The sequence below is a fragment of the Bubalus kerabau genome, chromosome 8 (genome assembly GCF_029407905.1).
Source record: "Bubalus kerabau isolate K-KA32 ecotype Philippines breed swamp buffalo chromosome 8, PCC_UOA_SB_1v2, whole genome shotgun sequence".
In the NCBI taxonomy this organism is placed as follows: domain Eukaryota; kingdom Metazoa; phylum Chordata; class Mammalia; order Artiodactyla; family Bovidae; genus Bubalus; species Bubalus kerabau.
Window position 1 is genome coordinate 86,049,433 of NC_073631.1, and position 25,873 is coordinate 86,075,305.

General features: G+C 38.1%; 1 protein-coding gene across 1 annotated transcript; it reads left to right on the top strand.

Moving 5' to 3' along the window:
* Positions 1–111: 111 nt before the first annotated feature.
* On the top strand, positions 112–24,965 carry ANKRD7 (ankyrin repeat domain 7). The gene is given in 10 exon segments (XM_055589378.1): positions 112–3,228; positions 8,594–10,098; positions 17,204–17,318; positions 17,477–17,650; positions 18,870–18,882; positions 18,885–18,999; positions 20,561–20,627; positions 20,629–20,670; positions 21,738–21,888; positions 24,865–24,965. Coding segments are annotated over 9 exon segments (1,011 nt in total). The 5' UTR covers positions 112–3,228; positions 8,594–9,865.
* Positions 24,966–25,873: the final 908 nt, after the last annotated feature.

Sequence of the window (25,873 nt, forward strand, 5' to 3'; positions counted from 1 at the left end):
GTTTTATTTTTCTATTAAATATTAATAGTAAAGAAATCTAATGATTATTTTGAGAACTTTTAGAAAAGATATTCTACTATTTTAATATTTATGGAAAATTAGTTGAAAAGAGAAATTCATGTACTATATAAATTAAACATACAAATCAGTAGTGCAGGATACATATGTTTTTTTTTTTCCCGGATTTTTTAAGTCATGGAAAGGTAAATCTTGTCTTGTGCAGCTATCTGAACCATCCCCATTTATCACACTGCCCTGCTGGTTGCTCAGTAGCACTTTAGAAATGTGGATAAAAGTGTATTTGGTTGAGAAAAGGAAAAATGCTAACACAGTTGTGTATATTACCTGACAAAAATTTATTCTATATAGTCTTAAAACCCATGTTACCTTTTAAGAATTGGGGAATTTCTAGTATTAAAGGAAATTTTTTGTTATTTTTAAATGTGAGTAAATATATTTTGAGGCAGTGCTTGCTATTATTGTCAACAGCTTTTCATGATTCCCTCGTTCCATAAACCTATTTAAAAAAGATGTAAACATGTTTTCTCCAAGCTTGTCAGGCCTATTCTTTGGTTGATTCTTGGAGTAAGTCAATTAAATAGATTAAATGTTCCTTCTTTGCTCAACTGGTTGTGTATACTTTTTAAAGGATCCCTAGAAGCAGAGCTATAAGCAGTGTTTAGATACCCAAGCTAGTCCACAAAAATTCTCAAGTCATATGTAGGCCAAAGTGCATAACTTTGTGGTAAGAATAGAAAAATATTTATTTTCTTGTAATTCAAAATTTCAGTAGTTTCTTTTTAATGAAAGTATTTAAAGTAGAAGTTGCCAAGCCTTTTTTGTTAAGAAGCAGGTAATATTTTAAGCTTTGAGGGCCATATGGTCTCTGTCACAGTTACTTAAGTCTGTTGTTACAGCATGAAGATAGCCAAAGATAATACCTAATAGATGATAGTTGCAGCTGTGTTCCAATGTTTCAACAGAACTTTATTTACGATAACAGGTGGCAAGCTGGATTTGGCCTGTAGGCCACAGTTGTTGACCCTTGGCTCAAAATGAAAAATACAGGCTCAATAGGAAGAGATGATGACTGATTTGTATAAATTCTGGAAAGGGTTTCTGGAATGGATCCTTTCAGATTTCAGAGGTGGATTTTATTGTATTTTTTTTTTTTTTTGTAATATTGAAATCCCTACTTGTTAAACATGGTAGTTCTTTTGGTTCACAAATAAAACATTTTCCAGAGGAAAATATCTTCACATTTTCACAAAACCAAGACCTGTAAGGAGGGAACTGTTAGATAGTTTTCTCCCTTGGTCATGAGGCACCAATACCCAGAATAACTTGGTTGATGTTCCGATGTTCAGGGCTGTCTCTGGGAGGATTAGAGGAAGGTTAGGTAGTATTGGCTATCCATAGATATTTGGCTTTTGTAGTATAAGGTTTTATAATCAATTTAGTTATAAAATGAAAACAATGCAAAGTGGGTAAAGCAAATAGGCCACTTTAATTAGGGATTGTAAACCAGATGTTCTGTTTAAATAAATAATGTATTTTAAATTGGTCAACTAATTCCAAAAGGAAGGAATACAGCTCATTCAATTGCTAAGTAAAATATATTCTAAGTATAAATGATGTCCAGAATCTAATGCTTTCTCCACAAACTTGACCTAACAAAAATAACACACATACCATAATCCCTTTCCCTCATAGTAACAATTTTCCTCTATATGTGTCCTGGGGGCAGCAGGGGATAAGATGGTTAGATAGCATCACCGACTCAACATGAATTTGAGCAAACTCTGGGAGATAGTGAAGTATAGAGGAGTCTGGTGTGCTGCAGTCTATGGGGTCACAAAGAGTCGGACACAGTGACTGAACAACAACCTTTTGAAATCTAAAATGCCTCATAAAGATGTATTTTCCTAATTGATGCCAGAATAATCATTCCCAAAATATAAATTGAATGTCTTTATTAATGGTTGGTAGGGGAAGTGAATGAAAACACAAAAGGGTAATTCTTCATTCCTGGGTGCACATGGTGGGCCTTTTATGCTTAACAAATTCAAGTTGGATTTCATATTGCATGAACATTGTAAGGGAGCCACAATTATGAGTGCCAACTTGATTAATATGCAGTGTCAAGTCTTATATTCTTTTTTTTTTTTTTAAAGGTAGTACCAGTACCATTTTATTTAGTGTTGTAGGAAGTTTTTAGGTTACTTCTCAAAAACAAAAGCAAAGAAATGCAAAATTCCCAAAATAACAAGGCAGGAGATAAGAATTCTATAATCCAGAAATGCTGGGTGAGCTTTCAATCAGAGAGAGGAAGAGGTCACGTCAGTAGCTCACACAATAGATACTGAGAAAACCACAGGGTTGAGATTGGTGTAGAAACTAGAGGGTAAGCTCTCCACCCGCCCCCCAACGGCAACAGATCCTTCAGCCTTGAGGGACCATTCACCAGTGAATGGGTCTAAAAGTGAAAGGGCATGAGGAGTGAAGATCGCGCCTAATTTTACAAGTTGCCTCTGGCCTTCAGTCTGGCAGGTGGCTAAGGGTCATGGACCCTCCCCACTCCGTGCCCTTCTGAGCCCCCACTGTCAGCTGAGCTGGAAACCACACACGTGTGCCAGTCACTGCCCACACACCCTCCACTCTGGGTCAATGGCTGTTAGTGTGGCGAAGGGCAGACTTTCTTGCTCTTCCATCCCGCTACCTGGGGAGGCTGACCCACAGGAAATAAAAGGGGTGGGCAGGACATCTGTCAAAGCCCAACGACAGAGATGATATGAAACAACTGGGCAAAGGATTGACTTTTTTTTCCCAGATGCTGACCTCCAGTGGAAGTTCATCACAAGGTGTTTGGTATTTCACTGGATGCTTCCCTGAAGTACTGACTGGTCTTCTGGGGGTAGGGGGTGGGCAGCCAGGCAGGGCCAAGAAAGAGCTGCTCCTGCTTCTGCAGGGCATGGCCTCCTCCAAGGACCCATCAGTTCAGTGAGCATTCTCAGCAGCCAGACTTTATAATTTCTTTATAAAAAGGCTCAAATCAATTTAACCTGCAATTATCTCTGTGCTTTGATTCAGACTGTCTAAGCTGAGCTTAATGAAACAAGCAAGATATCCACGCAAGATATTTTCACTGAAGTTTTTTGTAAAGGGCAATTAACTGCAAAAAGAACTTGTTTTTTAACTGAAAAGATACCAACAGTTTAAAGCATAAAGGTAATCCTTTAGTAATACTTGCTTTACTTAAACATGTGTTTAGTACCTTTATAAAATTCTGGATTTTTAATGTGAAGTAGAAGTATGACAAAAACAGCTTATAAGTAGTATTCACTATACAAATGTTGGCTGTCTTGTTCTCAGATGTGTAACATGGAATGTTCACCATGTAGATGAGAGTATAGTGTCCCTTTATAATGTGAATGTACTTGTAGTCACAGTTAAGAAGCAATCTGTAACTGGCAATATAGTGTATTCTGGGCCTTCACTTTTGAAATTAGTAGGGAGCATTTACTGAGTGCATAGCATGGACTAGGCATGATACCAAGTGCTTACGGATCATTTTACATGTGGGGAAACAGACTCAACAGGGTTAAGTGTAATTGAAGCAGGTTTTTTGTATTCCTTATATAGCCTCTCAGCAGCAAGTATAATCTCAAAATCTCTGCTGTCTAGTATCTCTCAGAAGCCTGGAGGAAATAGAACTAAGGCAGTTCGCAGCACCATTTTCATTTGGTTACGTGAGATGCTTTAAGTACTCTTGGGTCCTACTCTTGCTGATTGTGGCTCAGTAGATCTGAAATGGGGCAAAAAGGAATACTTACTAAAAAATTAAATCATGAAATTGTGGTGGAATTAAAAGACCTAGCACTTGTCATATGCCAGATGAATCCCCAGTTATACCTCAGAACCCTTACCTTGAAGACAGTGGTAATACCTATCTTCCAGGATTGTGACAAGTGAAATTAGACTGCATTTGAAACAATTGGTATGATTTGCTAGCCACAACAGTACACTATTCTAGGTATCCAAAGACCAATGTGGAAAAGTTATAAACATGGGTCATATCACCTTAGTTTTTCAGAGTCCCACTGGCTATCATTTCTATAAGAGTTCTCAGTATATAAATTAGGAGGATTTCAGGTTGAATAATAATAATGTATAATAAATTTACATTATTTTAACAAATATACAGGAAGATTGATTTGTTTTATGAGGAGCTCTATGCCAAAGGGCAAAGAAAACCTTTTCCATTTAATTGTATTTTTTGTTAGTTTGTTTTTCAAGCCCTTTAAAAAGCTATCCATTGATCTTTTATTATAGAATGTTGTAGCGTGACTTAACAGCCTTGAAAATTTAACAGAGGTTAAAGTAAGACAATACAGACATTACTCCCAAAGTAGAAGCATATGAAAATACAGAACACAATTTTAAATGTGTATTTAGGTAAGAAAAAGACTTTTTAAATACTCCAATATTAGAGCATATCAGTACACCTAAAAGGCACAAGAATTATTTGTTGAGTGAATAAGTTAGCAAATGAAAACTATGTTTTTCTTAGGAAAGGATTTTTGAGGAACCACAGAAATTAACTCTATAGTGAGTACCTTGATGACTAAAACTACATCTATTCCATGCTTCTATTTTTGACATCTAATAAAATGCTTCATTTATGTAAGGGCATTTTATAAATTTATAAATTTTTAACTACTATAAATTTTAAACTAATGGTGGCCTCATAGTTGTTCAGGTCATGCACTGCACAAGTTATCACCTTTAAGGGGAACCATTTTCATTGCAGCATTTTTGCTTTTGTGACATATTTTTCTACTTCTATCAAAACTCTGAATTAGGTTCAGAGATGGGCTATTTATAAACTATTATACAAACATAATTTCTCTGCTTGATGGCAATTAAGTGTCTTGTTCTAACAAAATTAGTAAACATTGTGGACTGGATCAGACATGACTGAGTGACTGAACCACCACCATGGACCAAATGGTGTGTCCCTCCAAAATTCATGTGTTGAAACCCTAATTTCAATGTGATGGTATTTGGAGGTGGGAACTTTGGGAAGTAATTAAATCATAGGAGCCCTCATGAATGGGTTTAGTGCTCTTATATGAAAAGGCCAGAGATAGCTTCCTCTTTGAGCCACATACGGACACAGCAAGTAAACCAGAAAGGGCTCTCACTAAGAACCCGCTCATGCAGGTGCTCTGATCTTAGACTTCCAGTCTCTGGAATTGTTCTAACAAATGTTTGTTGTTTGAGCTACCTAGTCTATAGTAGTTTGTTACAGCAGTCTAAACTGATTAAGTAAATCATGATGATTAGCCAACAAACAGAAGAAAAGTATTTTCTTCTAAGAGGAGCAAAACATTCTCTTCAAATTATGAAAGAAAGATCGATAATAGATTGTTAATACAACCACATATAAAATAACTTGTGATTCTCAATAAAGAATTGCTTTAATAACATCTATACTGATTTGCAAAAGTAAATTAAAATGTAATATCTTATTAGTATACACCATCTAAACCTGACATTTCTTTTGCAGTTCATATAATTTTGTTGAAAGTCCCAGTTTAAAGAGACAGGTGTTTTTCTTACAAATAAATCACTCTGTAAATTATTATAAATGATTATCATATAATAATCATTTATTAGAAATAATGTTATAAAAATAATGAACTCATTTTATAATAAATCCAAATTGTAATTATAGAGAAACAAATGACATACTTCCTAATTTGTACAAAGGGACCATATGGGTTTAATGAACTTAGTGAACTTTTGAAACTAAATATAAATCTCTCTTCAGACATTATTATTTCACAATTTCAGTTACCTTCTTAAAGAATCATAAATTGTAGAATTTCAAGAAAGAAATGCTGATGACAAAATTTATATATTGATCTTTAGACAGGTCTTTTGTTATCAAAACTTTCATAAGCCCATTCTCTGTATCTTTGGCAGGACCACCAACAGAAAATCCACTATGAAAAGTCTTTAACTTGATAGGTACATTTGAGATCAAGGATATTTGGATGTCTTTTATTATTTTTCCTAGGAAATTACATGGGGGTTGTTATGTAGAAAATATGATAAATAACATAGCTATTTTAATACTGATATAGGTACCAACCATGTTACATAATACTCATGTGTCTGATAATAGAAGAGACAGCAGCTCATAACCTATTGATAAAAATTATATAAAATTAGCATACAATTATCCATACACTTCAAATTCCTGAGCTCTATTAGCTTTATCTTAGCATTTAAGGGAAAAATTGTTCTCAAGTCATCCTGAATTCAAGGGGACTCAGCTCATTAAATTAACCAGAGATAGCATGATATGAGAAGTGTCCTGAAGCTTATCAGTTCCTATCCCAGTTCTAACACAAAGCTTTTTCCCTTGGTCAAGTAATGAAAATGAGAGAGACGATGTTGGCCTGGACTACAGTGATAGCTGTGGTCAAATTCTGCATGTATTTGGAAGCACTTCATACAGGTTTTGCTAACTCATCATATGTAGCCTTTGAAAAAGAAGGAAGTCAACGATGATAGTAAAATTTTTGACCTGAGCAACATGGAGAATGGAATTCAGTTCAGTTCAGTTCAGTCGCTCAGTCGTGTCTGACTCTTTGCGACCCCATGAATCGCAGCATGCCAGGCCTCCCTGTCCATCACCAACTCCCGGAGTTCACTCAGACTCACGTCCATCGAGTCAGTGATGCCATCCAGCCATCTCATCCTCTGTCGTCCCCTTTTCCTCCTGCTCCCAATCCCTCCCAGCATCAGGGTCTTTTCCAATGAGTCAGCTCTTTGCATGAGGTGGCCAAAGTTTCAGCTTTAGCATCATTCCTTCAATGGAATCCCAGGGCTGATCTCCTTCAGAATAGACTGGTTGGATCTCCTTGCAGTCCAAGGGACTCTCAAGAGTCTTCTCCAATACCACAGTTCAAAAGCATCAATTCTTCGGCGCTCAGCTTTCTTCACAGTCCAACTCTCACATCCATACATGACCACTGGAAAAACCATAGCCTTGACTAGATGGACCTTTGTTGGCAAAGTAATGTCTGCTTTTGAATATGCTATCTAGTTTGGTCATAACTTTCCTTCCAAGGAGTAAGCGTCTTTTAATTTCATGGCTGCAGTCACCATCTGCAGTGATTTGGGAGCCCCCCAAAATAAAGTCTGACACTGTTTCCACTGTTTCCCCATCTATTTCCCATGAAGTGATGGGACCGGATGCCATGATCTTCGTTTTCTCAATGTTGAGCTTTAAGCCAACTTTTTCACTCTCCACTTTCACTTTCATCAAGAGGCTTTTGCCTGCCCTTAAGTAAGAAAGACAGTGACAGATTGGAATGAGAGGAGAACACTTGAAACATGTTAAGTTTGAGATGCCTATAGAAGCTATAGACAACTGGATATACCAGTCTGGAGTTTAGCAGAGGGAACCAGACTAGAACTCCCAAATTTGGCATTGACAGTGTATAGATATGTTGAAGTTTTGGAACTGAATGAGATCAACCCAGAAGGGCATATAGATGGTGGAAGAAATCAAATGGATTCTGGACATATTGTATAGTTAGACTTGACAGAATTTGTTGTTAGTTAAATGTAGGTGTAAAAGGTAAGATTCAAGAATGGCTCCAAGGGTTTGGAGGAAAAAAATGAAGCTATGGATTGACTGATCCTGAGACTCCATTATTGGCAATAAAGAGGAATCAGGGAACTAAACAGTAGGACTGGTTAGAAAGGAAGGAATGAAACCAGAGAAGGAAAATGTCTTGGAAACCAAGTGAAGTGTGTTTTGAGGAATAAGCAGCGAATTGACTTGGATTTACATGAAAAGTGAGAAATGACCCTTGGGTTTCATGTGATGGAGATCACAGTCAATCATATTTAAAGTAGTGTGGATTGAGCAAAATTGGAAAATAGGGTAACTATGGCAATTGCCTTTAAGTGAGAACAGAGGAAGAAAAATTACAGACAGAAATTACAAGATTATAGATAATTCTAAGGCTTTTGCTGTAAATGAGAGAAATGAGGCAATGATTGCAGGGGGAGGTGTGGTCAGTTTTTTGTTTTTAGGATAGATACTAGCATGTATTTATGTCAATAATGTCATCAGAGACAGAAACTAAAGACATGAGAAAGCAGGGGAAAGGTTGATGAAGCAATACAGAGGATGGGGTTCTAGAAAATAAGAGAAGTGCTGGCCTTTGCTAGAAACATGGACATATTATATGAATAGAAGAGAAGGTAAAATATTTTTTTGGCAAGGTGTAGATAAGTGGATGGGCTTCCCAGGTGATTCAGTGCGAAAAGAATCTGCCTGCCAATGCAGGAACCCCAGGAGACACGGGTTTGATCCCTGAGTCAGGAAGATCCCCTGGAGTAGGAAATGGCAACCCACTCCAGTGTTCTTGCCAGGATAATTCCATGGACAAAAGAGCTTGGTGGACCACAGTTCACAGCATCACAAAGAGTCAGACATGACTGAGCAACACAGCACAGTGGAGAGATGTCTTGGTAGCCTATAGAATTGCTTTTCTGATTCTTTTCTCAGTGAATCAAGAAGCCACGTCATCAACCAAGAAGTTTGAAGACAGAGAAGATATGAAATATTCAAGGAGAGTGTAAGTATGAATGGATGAAGAAAACACCTAAGAATTGCTGGGAAGTATAATCCATTTCAAGTGAAATCCATTTCAGGGTTTTCATGAACTGAGAATGAGAAAAGACATCACAAATGTGTATTTTCCTTTAGTCACATAGGAACTCAGGGCTAGACAAATTTAGATAAGAATTTTATTATTTATTTATGCATGTATTTATGTATTTGACATTAAATTTATGTATTTATTTATGTATGTATTTATGTATTTATTTATTGTTGCAGCATGTGGGATCTTTAGTTGCAGCATGCAGGATTTAATTACATAACCAGGTGTCCAGCCTCAGCTGCTTTCATTGGGAATGCAGAGTCTTAGCCACTGAACCACCAAAGAAGTCCCTAGATGGGAGTTTTAAATGTAACTAAGTCTATGGTTTAGGCAGACAAGTAAGAAAAGGAATAGGGGCCAACTTATTGTAGGTGTATGCATGGGAGTGATAATCATTAACTGTGTAATTTAATCTAGTTATGTAGGGAAGTGAGAACACAGAGTGGGGTGGTCAATGTCACTGAAAGGTGGCAGAATTAAGGGACTGTAGGTGTAAAGAATTAGAAGGATTTTTGGAGTTTTGTGATGAATAAGTTAAAATATGAGAGATGGTGTTCAAAAGTATGTTTGAAATTGATATTAGGAAGGGATTTCAGTTATTATTAAAGGCTAGTTGTATCATGTGAATCATGTTGGTGAGAGGCAGGATGTAGGCTGGAGGCAAGGTCACTGGAGGAGGTTCATCTCCACCAGAAAGAAAATAAATCTTGGTTTGTAAGAGTTGAAGCCATTAAGTCTATCTTTGAAGGAAAAGGGATTATTTGTAAGGAAGTTGGTAGATTTCTACCCAAAGGCTCTCGATCTAATAGGAAGACTGAGAGTGTTTGAGTTAATCTAAGATCTTGGGGGAAGAATCTGGATTTGGGCAACACTGGGTGCCAAGGCCCTGCGTGTTGCTGGGCAACTGAGAAAAGCTGCCCAGCCTAGTTCTGGTCTTTGGCGCACTTCCTGTCTGCCACCCACTTCGGGTCTCTGGTCGCTTTGACTCCAGCGTTGTGGGGGAGGATCTGGCCAGAGGGGTCTGTGAGCCAGAGCCTCAGGGCCCAGAGGTAGGTGGGGCAGTTAGGAGTTCCAGGACTTCCTGGTCACACTGAAGGGCTGCCTCCTGCACCTCCATGAAGAAGCTTTTCACCTTACCGAGAAGGAAGGATAAGCCCCGCTGTTCCTGCTCACCCCTGCTTGTAGGCAGATGGGCCAGTATTGGTCTCCTCGCCCAATCAGGCTACACCCTTCGAGATAAGAATTTAAAGAAACTTCACAGAGCTGCCTCAGTCCGGGATTTAGAGACGGTGAAGGAGTATCTTCAGCTCAAGAAGCATGATGTGAACATATGGGACAGAGAACTCAGGTGACCAGAGTGACTGAAGGGCAGCACAGTGGGGAAGCTGGGGCCACTGGGTCCTCTAACCAGAATCATGACTTGTCTGGGCCCCCCCTCTGCTTGTGACTCCATGTTTCCCACAGCAGAGAGGTCTGGTAACCATTGGCAGAGGGTCACACCTCCAACTTTCAGCTTCTTCCCTTTAGAAAGGCTCTTCTGGATATCTGAGGGCATTTGCCTTAATCTCCACTGCTTACTCCACCCTCTTCCCGATCTACAGTTTGTCCCTGTGGCAAATCTTGTCCCTAGCCACTAAGATTTTCCATGTTCCTAACGTACTGATAGAAAAAGAGTAGAGGCAACTTTTCAGAAGAGTACTTGTTAAGATTTTAAGACTAAAAGAGCAAAACTTTTTAATGTAGATATCCTATGAAAAAAAACTTTTTTTTTTTTTGAGTTATAGAGGATCTTCAAAAAGCTCATCAGCAACCACTTACTGCAAAAACAAAACTAATTTTATAAAGAAATGAAAAAGTTATGTATTTGGCATTAATAACAGAAAATGTGTTCTATATGTGCCTCCCTTAAATCTTGTGGGGAGTTTTCAGGTCATTGATTGTGTAAAATGTCATGTTTCATCACTATGGTTAGAGGATTTGTGTTAACTTATGGATAGGTTTATCTCCTCTTTTAATAAAATCAGAGTTATCTAATTTATCTGATTTTTATCCTGTACCACTGCTTTGAATTTCTTTACAAGGTCATGAATAACCTCAGCATGACTTTATTCAGTGGTCAATTCTCAGTCTTATCTGGTAGGCATCTCAGCCAAGTCTCCTACTTCTTATCAATAGTATTTAAAATACTGTATTGTCGTGCGGGACAACTGGTTCACCTGGCATTTGTCCTACTTTTGCGTACAGTTCTTTTTAGACTCTTTTTCTGGTTTCACTTCATCTTCCTGACTGGTAAATATTTGAAGCCTCAGACCTTGAAATGATTCTGTTTCTCTTAATCTTCACTTGACTGGTGAAGAGAGATCGTCTGTATCTGATTTCCAATGCTTCCCAACTTTTTAATCTCCAGCTAGACTTCTCCCTGAACTCTAGACTCACATATACAAATGCCTACAGTATCACTTGGATATCTAATAGACTGTGGTGTGCTTGTAAATGTTAAATAACAGGCTTTTGAGTTGGGGTAGGAGTGAGGAGAAGGGAAGAGAAGCCCTGATTTCAAGCTACAAATGTGATATCAATTGGCTTGAGTAATTCCTGAGACTTGAACAATCAGCTTGTGAGAGCCACTAGCTCCACTCCATCACTGCTTTGGGATCTCACATATCCCCATACTGCACTCCTGTTACTTCTCAGATCTGCTCTGCTCTTCCTATAAATGCCAAATCCTTTCTTTCAGTTGTATAGACCAGAACGCCTAGAGTCATTCTTGACTAATCTCATTCTTTCACATCCTCCATTTCTTTCAACAGGAAATCTTGGTTTTACCTTCAAAATAGATCGAAAATCTAGCCGTTTCTTGCCACCTTCACAGTTACCACCCTAATCAAAGCCACTGTCATACTTTAACGAGACTACCACAGTGGCCTCCCAGGTAGTTTTCTGTCTTCTAACATTTTCAGTTTATTCTCCACACATTAGCCAGAATGATCCTCTAAAGTGTAAGTGAAGTGATGCTTTCCTTGCCTAAACAACATCCATTGGCTTTTCTTCTCATTAGGGGTTAAAGCCAAAGTCCTTCCAAGGCTCATAAGCCCTACACAACATTCACCCCCACTTCTTGGTATCTCTGTGATCTTGCCTCCCACAACTCTCCCTTTCATTCATCTCCAGTTCCCACTTGCCTTTTTAGTGTTCCACAGAAATGCCAGACATGTAGTTAGAGCCTTTGGACTTGCTGGTTCCTTTACCTGGGGTACTTTTCCCTCCCAGATAGTCACATGGCTTGGTCTCACTTCCTTCGGGTTGTCACCATATCAGTGAAGGCTTCCTGGGCTACACTACCTTCAATTGAACCCCCTCTCCATGCTGACATTTTCTGTTCCTCTTCCCTGCCTGATTTTTCCCTTTAGCACTTAATACTGTCTGTTGTACCTTGTATTTTTTTTTTGTTGACCTCTTCCGCTAGCCAGATATGATTCATAAGGTCAGGTATTTTTGTTTTGTTTGCTGCTGTGTCTTCATCACCTACAAACTTGCCTAAGCCATAGTAAGTATTTAATAAATATTTTTGATGAATTAATACATACATATATATATATCTATGCAGATAAATATAAAGATATTACTCAGCAATAAAATGATATCTCATTAATATAAGAAATGAAATTACTGATACATGCAGCAACATGGATGAATCTCAAAAGTGTCATGCTAAGTCAAAGAAATCAGATAATAAAGACTGTATATCAAGTGACTCCTTTTCTATGAAATTCTCAAAAGGCAAAAGTATAGCCAAGGAAAGCAAATCAGTAGTTACCAGGTGCTTCATACAGGGACTGGAGGAATGAGATTGATTACAAAGGGATATGAGTGATAGAAATGTTCTTTATCATGTTTATGGTGGCAGTTATATGACTATATATTGGTCAAAACTCATAAAATTGTACATTTAAACTTTTTGTATATTATACCTGAATAAAGCTGAATAAAAAAGTTTCAAACTGTATATTCTATTTGAATATTTGTGTGTGTGTAGAAAGACTGAGAATGGGATAAAGTATGAGTGGATACATACTAAACTTAAAATCACTGTTTCTGAAGAGGAGATGAGATTTGGATAGGGGAAGTAGAGAGAGTAAGAATGGTTATGGGAGACATGCCTTGTGCTGTTTAATTTTTTTAAGTGATTTATAGTTATTTATATAATGCTGCATGAACTCATTTTAGAAGCATTATGCTAAAGGTCTCTGATGCCTCATGTAGGTATATGTACATATAAATAATGGCCTTAGGAAGTAATATTCTATATATGTTTTCTAGTAAACATAATGATACTAAAAGTGGAAGTTTCTGGTTAGGAGAGAACAAGAGAAACACCATGACAGTTAATGAGCAGGTTGTTCTGAAGGCCATAGTAACCCAGTAGGAAGAACATTGTTTTGGGAATAAAATTCTGAATTTGCAGCCTGTCCTGCATTTGTATGACCTTGACCCTAAATCTCATATTGTCAAATCAGAATTATTACTAGATAAGACTGATCTCTGATCTGAAGTGTTTTTTAAACCAAGATCTGCAAGCCCTGTTGCAAACTATTTCTTATTAAACCAGAAGAGCTCCGTATTAATGTCCTTTGTTTATTTGGCTTATATTTATGTTTTTATTTTAAAAGCAATGTACCTAATAAGTATAAAAATGAATGGAAGATATCTAATAACTCTACCAGCAATAAAATTAAATTACCTTCTGTGTGTGTGTGTGTTTTTTTTTTTAATAAAAAGTCCCTCAGATCTGTAGATAGCCCGGTCAGTGCAGGCTCAATTCCAAATGAACACTTTCTACCATACTACTCAAACCCAGATTAGATCTAAAGTGCTGGTTTACAGTTGAAAGTAGTGATCTAGTGTGAGGTAGCTTCCTTGGTTACTTCTTCACTCACCCTGAATTCTAAGTTATCATCAAGAGCCCAAGTCAGTTGATAAGGGGGGTGTTCTCAGGATGACCTAATTTAAGAGGGCAGCTGTGTTCTGGTCTTGCACCCTGTGCAGCAGGTAGGACTTCTCTTCAGTTTCCGGAATAGTGACTCTTCATATCCACCTGAGTCACTCCTTTTGCTAAACTTCAGTTAAAGATTTATGGGATCTGATAATTCTTCATTTGGCCACAATCTCTGCTGACAGTTCTTTCACTGGTATATGAGAGATGAGAGACTGGGAGGAAACAAAACTTGAATCAAACAGTAGGATACCAGCTTGCCTAAAACCCTAGAAACCAGCACTAGGCCTTGCAGGGATTTAAGTTTCTTGTAAGTACCATGAGTTAAAAGGTAACAATATAAATCAGAGTCTTCACTTTGCAATATGGTACACTAATAAAAGTTGTGTATTTTTGAGAAATGGAATAATACACTTGGTTTTAAAGTGTGTTGCTAAGATATTTGTAAATACATGTTTTGCATTCAGCTATTTAAAAAAATAGGATGGTTTTTGACATTAGGTGAAAAAGCATTGATATTGTAGAAGCTCTTGTATGTGTACACATTTGGTAAATGATTATAACAAAGGCATTACTTGCTGCATATTTCAATATTCCATATTCTTAATTCTCTGAAATTAAGACTAGTTAATCTAAAACTTGAAATGGAGGCAATCTGTATATTCTTGAGACTTTTTGTCTTTTCAAGCCAGGATGACTCATTTGAAAGGATGCCAAATATTCTGAGAAAAAAATCTTTTTAAGACTATTTTGAAGGTTGATGAATATTATAACCTTTGTAAGGTTTCATGCCTACTCAGGATAGATTAGTCTTGTTTTCAAATTTTGTGTAAAAGACCATAGGACTATATATCGCTCAATGCTTCCTTAAGAAACTGAAGCTTTCATAGCTATTTTATTTTATTGACTCTGTGGTTGATTTCCTGTGTTCCTTGGGGCATATAGATGTGCTCTGTGATCTTTATAAAAGTTTCATTGTCATGTAGGGTTTAGACTTAAATTGGAAGAGTGAAATATTCAGCAGGCATGCATCAGCTACTTTTGGAAAACCTACTGGGAATTACCCAAATGCCATTTACTTTCTCTCAGAGAAAGAGAAATTGGCATTGTTTTTGCTTGTTTTCATGGAAAAAGGAAATTAGAGCTGGAGAGAGAGGTAGATCTAAAGACTGAGCAAAAACCACCTAAGTTCCTTGAGACTAAATTTTTGAGATAGGTGTAACAGTAGGTGAAAGAGACAGATCAATATATCTGTTAAGATTTGCTATGCTATCACAAGGAGTTATTTTAGGTCAGCTTAAAGCCTTTTGGCCCTATATATTTGGGTTGAAGACTGGAGAAATTTCCTATTACATAAGAAAGTTTACCTTTAAGCCAAATTATGGATGTCAACAAAAAGGCTGATCAGTGCTTTTCCTGTTTTGTAATTTCTGAGAAATCAAATTAGTTATCAGAAGTTTGTTTGGTAAGGATGGAATCACAGCAAACAAGGAAGATCATTTTGAGGGATATTTTCATCTAGATCACGATGTCTGAGGAATCATTTTTGTTCTACACAAAAATAAAGTAATCCTTTCCAATGACTGGGAAATGTGTGTTCCTTAAATTCACATTTTCTTTACCATGGAGGATGTTAATCACAAATAACTTCTGATTTCAGTCTATTACCTAGCTGACTATCCTCTTTCTGATTATAGTCTTTCTTCAGATAGGATAATATAATTGGTTAGGTTTCTGTTCTTTTGTATTATACTTAGTCTTGTCTTCCGGAGATTATATTCAGATAACTTTGATTGGAGTTTGTCTATTTCCAAATTGTTCAAAATTATTTTTACATTTTTTAATTTTCTCCCATAAATGGTAAATTATAACATCATCTATAGATTTTATGTCTAACTCTTTGGAAGTTACCTTATTTGAAAGTCCTTATGGGCTACCTTTTGCTCCTCTTAGTATAAATACCAGTACTGTTTAGGTACGTACCCATAAAGTACTTTTGAGAATCTAAAATAAAATGGAAAATGGCATCTAAAATCTTTTGTTTAGGACCTGAGCTATCTATATATAGATTTTATATTATAAAATTATCTTTGCTGCTTCTGCTGCCAAGTCGCTTCAGTTGTGTCAGACTCTGTGCGACCCCATAGACGGCAGCCCACCAGGCTCCCCGATCCCTGGGATTCTCCAGGCAAGAACACGAGTGGGTTGCCATTTCCTTCTCCAATGCATGAAAGTGGAAAGTGAAGTCGCTCAGTCATGTTTGACTCTTGGCGACCCCATGGACTATAGCCTACCAGGCTCCTCTGTCCATGGGATTTTCCAGGCAAGAGTACTGGAGTGGGGTGCCATTGCCTTCTCCGAAAGGTACCTTTAGTAAGAATATAATGATATCACCTTCACAAATAAATAAAAGATTATTGAGGTCCAGTTCAGGCTAAAAACTACAGATTTTAAAAGGAGTCATTAGTACCTGTTATGTTATACTTCATGAATATGTGCTTGATTTCTTGGAGGCCACATAGAATATGGCTCTTTGAGAAGAAAAAAATATTTTAATAATTAAAAATTAGGCTGAGGTCTACAACTTAAAGAGAGCCCTTAGGCTTTTCACCTTTGTGTTCACTTCTTAGAGCAAATATCAACTTTAATAGCTAAGCAAAGAGAAATACACACAACTTAGGTGTAGCATGCTGTGGAACAGGGGTTCCAAGCATAGGCAATGTCCCTTCTTTCTATTAGCTGGAACAAATATCTTAGGTTTTGGAGATCATTTCTAGATTTTTTTTGGATATCTAATTTTATCATTCATTCCAAGGCTTAGACTCACTTTGGTGTTTGAAAAAAGCTATTTTTTTTTAACATAAATAAATTCTCTTGGAAGTGAAACCAGTTAAATAAGTATCTTCAGGGCATTTACATAGGCCTTTTAATTCAGTAAAAATTAATTATAATTAATATGAATTTTATGTAAATATAAGTAAGCATATGAAGCAAATACCTTAACAATATATGATCCAGCATGTTCTTGGGCATAGTAGGTAACTTATCAAACTAAGACTTATCTCTATTTCTGTAAAAAGTAATTATAATTAATATGAATTTGGTGTAAATATAAGTAAGCATATGAAGCAAATCAGTCAGCTCAATTGCTAAGTCATGTCCAATTCTTTGCGACCTCATGGACCTCTCACTAGGCCTCCTTGTCAATCACCAACTCCTGGAGCTTGCCCAGGCTCATGTCCATCAAGTTGGTGATGCCATTGAACCACCTCATTCTCTGTAGTTCCCTTCTTCTCCTGCCTTCAGTCTTTCCCAGCATCAGGGTATTTTCTACTGAGTCATCTGAACGTATATGAAGCAAATACCTTAACAATATATGATACAGCATGTTCTTTGGCATAGTAGGTAACTTCTCAGACTAAGCCTTATCTCTAACTTGTGCTTCATTATGTCGATACAGAACACCTTTGCACCTGGTCTGTGCTAATGGATATTCAAATATTGTCTCTCTTTTAACTGAGAAACAGTGCAAAATAAATGCCTGGGATGGTGAAAACAGATCTCCATTGACTAAGGTGTGTTGATTTTTCCTTTTTGATTGAATTGCATTTGAGTTCTTCTCCTAGTTAACCTTTGTTATATGTCATATTTTAAAACAGTATTAAATATTAGTTTAATATATCAGATCCTAAGTAGTAAATTGGTTGGCCATCTATTGCTTTTGTGTTGACAGGCAGTACCATGTGACAAGGAGAGTTGTGCTACTATTCTTCTAGAACACAGTGCAGACCCCAATCTGGTGGATTTAGATGGCACCACTGCTCTTCATTATGCTGCCTGTTGTCAAAGTGTCTCATTAGCTGCAAAACTGCTGAAACACAAAGCTAACCTTAAGGCTCAACATAAGGTAGCCTTCTATTAAAAATGATACCTGGTATTTTAGGAAGCAGTGAAAGAAGATATTCATTGCAGATAATTTATATCGGTTGAGACATATGTTATATAAAGCATGAGTTTTACAAAATGAATTTAGGGAGAAGGAGAGGAGAAGATTATCAAATACTGATAAGTTTTCTTTTTATAAAAAACTTTATTTCATTTTATATTATAATCCTGACCTCCAAAGCAACATAATGTTTAACAATTAAAATTGTTCAAAGGACCACATCAAATGAGAAATACTTGATTTCACTATAAATCAACATTGATTAGAAATCATTAAGACTGTATCTTTTTCTATTTTATTTATATACTCATGAATAATTATAAGAATAGAGTAAAATTAGAAATGTACCTGTTATACTAAAAGTAATCCAAGTCCCCTATTAAGATATTATGCATAATTGATAAGCATACCTTTTAAAGCTTCCTAACACTTTAGTTCACTGATATTTTATCCTCATGACAGGCCAAAATAAGTGCCAGCCTTGGAAGTTTAAATGAAACCCTAGGAAACCAACTGTGTATTGTGAATTAATGTTTTGTAATATTTGTATATATTCTAGGTGCTCATTAATTAAATGTTCCATACTGCTCTTGCCCACAATTTGAATTAAGCCTGAAGTAGAAACTTTAATTTTATTTTTTAACTGGTTAGCCATATTTTATGTTTTTATTATTTTATTTATTTGTGTGTGTATGTGTTAGTAGCTCAGTTGTGTCTGACTCTTTGCAACCCCATAGACTGTAGCCCACCAGGCTCCTCTGTCCATGGAATTCTCCAGGCAAGAATACTAGAGTGGGTTGCCATGCCCTCTTCCAGGGGATCTTTCCAACCCAGGGATCAAACCCACATATTTTACATCTCCCGCATTGGCAGGCAGGTTTTTTAGTACTAGTGCTTCTTGAGAAGCCCCGGCATATATATTTATAAATATATACAAGTATGTGTGTGTTAGTCCCTCAGTTGTTTCTGACTCTTTGCAACCCATACACTGTAGCCCACCAGACTCCTCTGTCCATGTATATATTCTTTTCTAGATTCTTTTTCATTTTAAGCTTTTCATTATAAGATATGACAGAGGTTTCTTATAAACACACTAATTTTTTAAAATTGAACTTAAATCTAAAAAGCATGTAATGTTGGTACAGTATTTAAAGTAATCATTTTGAAATATTTTTTCCAGGATGGGTTTACTCCACTCTACTTGCTGTTACTGAAAATAATGCAGAAATGGTAGAATTTCTTTTGAAGAGTGGGGCAGATGTGAATGCTTCAGATAAGAATCGAAGGTATCAGATCAGATCAGTCGCTCAGTTGTGTCTGACTCTTTGCGACCCCATGAATCGCAGCACACCAGGCCTCCCTGTCCATCACCAACTCCCAGAGTTCACTCAGACTCACGTCCATCGAGTCAGTGATGCCATCCAGCCATCTCATCCTCTGTCGTCCCCTTCTCCTCCTGCCCCCAATCCCTCCCAGCATCAGAGTCTTTTCCAATGAGTCAGCTCTTCGCATGAGGTGGCCAAAGTACTGGAGTTTCAGCTTTAGCATCATTCCTTCCAAAGAAATCCCAGGGCTGATCTCCTTTAGAATGGACTGGTTGTATCTCCTTGCAGTCCAAGGGACCCTCAAGAGTCTTCTCCAACACCACAGTTCTAAAGCATCAATTCTTCGGCGCTCAGCCTTCTTCACAGTCCAACTCTCACATCCATACATGACCACAGGAAAAACCATAGCTTTGACTAGACGAACCTTTGTTGGCAAAGTAATGTCTCTGCTTTTGAATATGCTATCTAGGTTGGTCATAACTTTCCTTCCAAGGAGTAAACGTCTTTTAATTTCATGGCTGCAGTCACCATCTGCAGTGATTTTGGAGCCCAGAAAAATAAAGTCTGACACTGTTTCCACATCTATTTCCCATGAAGTGATGGGACCGGATGCCATGATCTTCGTTTTCTGAATGTTGAGCTTTAAGCCAACTTTTTCACTCTCCACTTTCACCTTCATCAAGAGGCTTTTGAGTTCCTCTTCACTTTCTGCCATAAGGGTGGTGTCATCTGCATATCTGAGGTTATTGATATTTCTCCCGGAAATCTTGATTCCAGCTTGTGTTTCTTCCAGTCCAGCATTTCTCATGATGTACTCTGCATATAAATAAACAGGGTGACAATATACCATTATCTAATAGGAATACACACACACACACACACACACACACGTGTGTGTGTGTTAAATGCTAGGTGTTCATTTCTTAAATATACCAGGCTGCTCTTGCCCACAATTTGAATTAAGCCTATATTTTATATATATATTTATACACACACATATATATATATGACATATATCTGATATTGAAAAAATTTGGCCATATGATTTTGGACAAATTATCTAGATTCTAGGATCTATCTTTCTATCTGTAAAATCAAACAGTTGGGCCAGATTTTTAGGTTATTGTTACTCTTTTAAAAAAAAAATAATGTTAGAATCTTCTACAGAAACCCAATCTATAAATCCCATATGCTGTAGTTAAATGTAGATGGGGACTCAGAGTCCCAGACACTCCTCTCCATAGAATTTTTGACACATTTCCTGGAAAACATTACGGTTCTCTGGAGCAGGGATTGAAAACCACTAAACTAGTTGCTGCTAGGGACTCTTATTTTCAGACTCCATAATATATATGATCTGTGATTACTGCACCTTTTTGAGAAGATTTGCCCCACATTTTACATTCTTGCCTTCTTTTCCTGATCATACATTTGAACAGGAAATTCAGAAGACTAACTTTTTAAAAAATAAAAGATATTGTTAAGATTCATAAATGGACATATATTTCTATCTCTTGCTCCAGAACAACCCTTATGATTGCTCCAGTGATGAACCCACAAGTTTAGTTACTCTTCTTCTTCAGCAAGAAGTGGACCTATCTTGCTAAGATATTTATGGATTCACAGCTGAGGAATATGTGTCTTTCAATGGTTTTAGTATGTAAGTGATATTGTGTATCTTTTAACAATTGTGTGGAATTTGAGCATAAGGAAAGAAACAGTAGCCCCAAAGTACAAAGCCCACAGTAGGGGTAAACACATGATGAACTCTGGACACAAGCATCCAGTGATGCTTGATTTCCCCATCAGTATAAGAACCACAGGTTCTTCTATTGAGGGGAATAGAGACTTCTCTCTTAAAGGGCACACACAAAATCTCACACTCTCCAGGACCCAGGGCAGAAGCCGTAACTTGAAAAGGAGCTTAAGTCAGACCAACTGCTGTTCTTGGAGAACCTCCAGGAGAGGCAGGAGGCAATCAGAGGTCACCTTGGGGACACGGACACTGGGGCAACCATTTTGGGGAGCTCATTCTATCACCTGGACACTGGTGCTGGCAAGCACCATTTTGGAATTCTCCCTCTGGCTTATTAGCCCCAGGACCAGCCCTGGCCCAGTGGTCTGCAGGCACCAGTGCTGGATGCCTCAGGTCAAGCAACTAACTGGGCTGGGACACAGCCCCACCCACGCCAGACAAGCTACTTTAAGGCCTCCATATATATAGATGCAGATATACCATATCTTATACAGTGTATAAGCAAACTCTTCTTTCTTGAGATTTTAACAAAACAATTTATTCATATATTCCTTATGGAATAAATAATTAAAATGAACAAGAAAAAAAAAAAAAAAAAAAGACACCCCTGAGCCCACAGCTGCCCCTAGACAGGGCCATGCCCACAGAAAGCACAGACTCAGACCCACACTCCAGTGCATAGGTACTAGACCTGGGATTCTCCAGAGCCCTCCAGCCAGAGATTCTGGGACCCAGCTCCACCCACCAGTGGGTAGACACCAGCTGCAAGACAGCACCAGCCCTGAAGCCTGCAGCCCAGGTCCACCTACTAGCCAGCATGCTCTAGCTTCGGGACAGACCTCACCCATCAGCATGCAGACAACAGCCATAAGACAACCTCAGCCCTGCAGCCTGTCAATCTGGCCCCTCTATCTGCAGGTTAACAGAAGCCTGAGGACAACCTGGGCCCTGTGGCCAACTATGTCAGGAAGTGGCCCCACCCACCACCCATCATGAGCCGAGTGATTTAATACCAGCTCTGGGACTCCTGGACCCTGCAACCAGGCCCCAGGATCCAACTCTGCCCACCAGTAGACTGGCACTTGCCCCAGGATCTGGTTTTACCCACCAGCAGGCAGGCAAGAGCCCTGGAGTCTTCTGAACCCTGACTTTACCCGCAGGGCCCCCTAGAGTTCATTAGTCAGCTACCTCATAGCATGGCCCTGCCAACTAATGAGGCAGGGCCTGGCGACTAACCAGGCCAGGAGCCAACCAAGCCCACCAGACTGCCCATAGTAATCAGTCTGCCACAATAGAAGGACCCATACACTCCACATTGGGGGAGTGGCTACCCCTAGAGCATAAGCACCTCTGGTGCTAAGAGGGGAGTGCACTGCTGGGGTGCACAGGCCTACGAAAGGCCACTTATCAAAAGAAATGTAACCAAGCTACCAAATACATAAAAATAAAAACAGCAAGTTATGCAAAATGAGGTAAAGAAACATATTCCAAGTGAAGGAACAGGATAAAACCTCAGAAGAGGAACTACGTGAAGTAGACAAGGAATCTACCTGAGAAAGAGTTCAGGGTAGTGATCATAACAGTGATCCAAGAACCTAGGAGAAGGATGCATGGACTAGGCAGTTAGAAGTTTTTAACAAGGAGTTAGAAAATACAGAACAACCAAACAGAGCTGAAGAATACAGTGACTAAATTTAAAAATCCGGTAGAAGGAAATAATAGTAGACTAAATTTTGCAGGTTGGTGAGCTGGAAAATAAAGTTGAAGAAATCACTGATTCTGAACAGGAAAAAAGAGAGAGAGAGAGAAAAGGAATGACAATTTTAAGAGATCTCTGGGAGAATATTAAGCACACTAATATTCACATTAAAGGGGTGCCAGAAAGAGAAGAGAGAGAGACCAAGAGGCTGAGAACATATTTGAAGATATAATAGCTTAAAACTTACCTAACCTGGGAAAGGAAACAGCATCCAAGTCAAGGAAGGGCAGAGTGTCCCATACAGGATTAACCCAAAGAGGAACATACCGAAACAGCTTAGTGAAAGTTGTTTAGTTGTGTCTGATTCTTTGCAACCCCATGGACTATACAGTCCATGGAATTCTCCAGGCCAGAATACTGGAGTGGGTAGCCTTTCCCTTCTTCAGGGGATCTTCCCAACGCATGGATCGAACCCAGATCTTCCACATTGCAGGCGGATTCTTTACCAGCTGAGCCACAAGGGAAGCTCCAAGACAGACTATAATTAAAATGGCAAAAACTAAAGATAAAGGATAGTGGTGGTTGTTTAGTTGCTAAGTCGTGACTGACTTTTGTGAACCCATAGACTGTAGCCTGCCAGGCTCCTCTGTCCATGGGATTCTCCAGGCAAGAACACTGGAGTGGAACCCAGGGATTGAACCTGCATCTCCTGCATTGCAGGTAGACTCTACCTCTGAGCCACCAGGGAAGCCCAAAGATAAAGAATATTTAAAAAACAGCAAGGGAATAGCAACAAATTATATACCAGGGAACTCCCATAAGGTTATCAAATGACTATTCAGCAGAAACTCTGCAGGCCAGAAGGGAGTGGCACAATATATTTAAAGTGATGAAAGGGAAAAATCTACAACCAAGATTACATGATAAGGCTCTCATTCAGATTTGATGGAGAGATCAAAAGTTTTATAAACAAGCAAAAGGTAGAAGACTTCAGCACCACTAAACAGTTTTACAAGAAATGTTAAAGGAGCTTCTCTAAACGAAAAAGAAGAGGCTGCAACTAGAAACATGAAAACTATGAAAGGAAAAAGAACATCAGTAATTTAAGTGTAAATAAATGACTATGGAATTTTTATCATCTCAATATTACTTTAATATTTTTAGTGTTGAAAATTATAAGAGCATTATATTATTGTTCTTTTTCCAAAAAGGTAAGAGGGGAGAGAGAGAACTTCCTAATGACTAAGCAGTTACCTTTAGGATATGAGAACTATCAAAATTTATTAAAAAATGCAAATAACTTTAAACTTCAATCTAATGCCTCTATCCCTCTTTTTTGTTTATGCCTTTCTTTTGTGATGGGAACTAAGCTTTTTGTAATTGTGACTTCTGCTGGGTAACAGCTATTGCCTGTCTACAGTCTCTGCTTTTTATTATCATTTGTTAGCTCGCTTTCCTGGTATATCAGTTCAGTTCAGTCACTCAGTCGTGTCCGACTCTGTGCGACCCCATAGATGGCAGCCCATCAGGCTCCCCCGTCCCTGGGATTCTCCATGCAAGAACACTGGAGTGGGTTGCCATTTCCTTCTCCAATGCATGAAGGTGAAAAGTGAAAGTGAAGTCGCTTAGTCGTGTCCGACTCTAGGCGACCCCATGGACCACAGCCTACCAGTCTCCTCCATCCATGGGATTTTCCAGGCAAGAGTACTGGAGTGGGGTGCCACCAGCTCCTGGGGTCCACCCAAATCCATGTCCATCGAGTTGGTGATGCCATCCAACCATCTCATCCTCTGTCATCCCCTTCTCCGGCCTTCAATCTTTCCTGGTACATAGGGTCTATTATTTGGTAAGAGTGGAAGCCTAGAATAGGCTTTTAAAAAAATAAAGGAAACCATCTCAAATGAGGGAATTATATTTAGGTATTTGTTTTACAGTTAGCTTTAACCCATACATTGCCTCATTCCTTTCACTGAAATTCTGAAATCATATGCCTATTAATGAGTGGCTAGAATGGGCTCTTTTCAGGCATGGAGACAAGGTTTCTTCTTTGCTAGATATGGTTCATTGGGGTGGGCCCTAGTCCTATCTGACTGGTGTCTTTATAGAAGAAGATTAGGAATGCAGAGACACACAGAGGACAGTTATCTACTAGCCAAGGAGAGAGGCCTGTAACCGTTACAGCCTTCCTGTATGGCCCTCAGGAAACCAACCCTGCTGACACCTTGATCTTGGACTTCCAGTCTCCAGAATTGTGAGAAAATAAATTTCTGTTGTTTAAGCTACCCAGTCTGTGGTATTCTGTTACAACAGCCCTAAAATCTATATACCAATCTATATACCAAGTATAACCTAAAGCCCCTTTTTCTACCTTGTGAGTGGTTTTTTGTGGTTACAGGAAGAAAAGAAGTGCCAAGAATGGGAATATCTAAAACAAAAATGGTGTCTATTGATGCAGTTGACTTGAGAGGAGGTTGTGGTCAGCAGTTGAGTGTGTGATGTAATTGGGAAGGCATTATTAGCTAACATCCATGGTTTTCACTTGAGAATTATGTATTATGAATTGAACTGAATACTTATGAACGTTGGAATTCATATATTTAATATATTTTCTCTTTATGGATAGATATCATCAATTAATTGTTAATAATGAAAAGGAAAAAAAAGTAAAACAGATATCTAACTCTATGAACACAACTTTGGGCACTATATTTGATACAGAAGAACTGCAGGAAGGTAAGAATATACAAATTGAACAAGTAGTTTTCCTTGTTGATTTTTATTTGTTTGGTTTTTAGGAAGGAACACTGCTTTTGCAAATAATATATAAATTTGAAATTTTCTATTTTGAAATGCTAAATATCTTAAACACTATCCTTAAGAATATTAGTGATTAAAACATTCTGACACTGTTGAGTGAAATGTAATATAAAAACATACTGAATGATGAAGACATTTTTATTCATTGTCTTGAATAGTTAAAAAAAAACACATTTTTGCAGGCAATGGCAACCCACTCCGGTACTCTTGCCTAGAAAATCCCATGGACGGAGGAGCCTGGTAGGCTGTAGTCCATGGGGTCGCTAAGAGTCGGACACGACTGAGTGACTTCACTTTCACTTTTCACTTTCATGCATTGGAGAAGGAAATGGCATCCCACTCCAGTGTTCTTGCCTGGAGAATCCCAGGGATGGGGGAGTCTGGTGGGCTGCCGTCTATGGGATAGCAGAGTCGGACACCACTGAAGTGACTTAGCAGCAGCAGAGATTTCCAAAGATAAAAAACTATTAGTATATTTTTTATTTTATTCTAAAATTACTTCACATAAATACATTTGCTATCAATTAATGAGATTGCAAGGAGTTTGTCACGACTCAGTGACTAAACTACTACTAATATAACATATC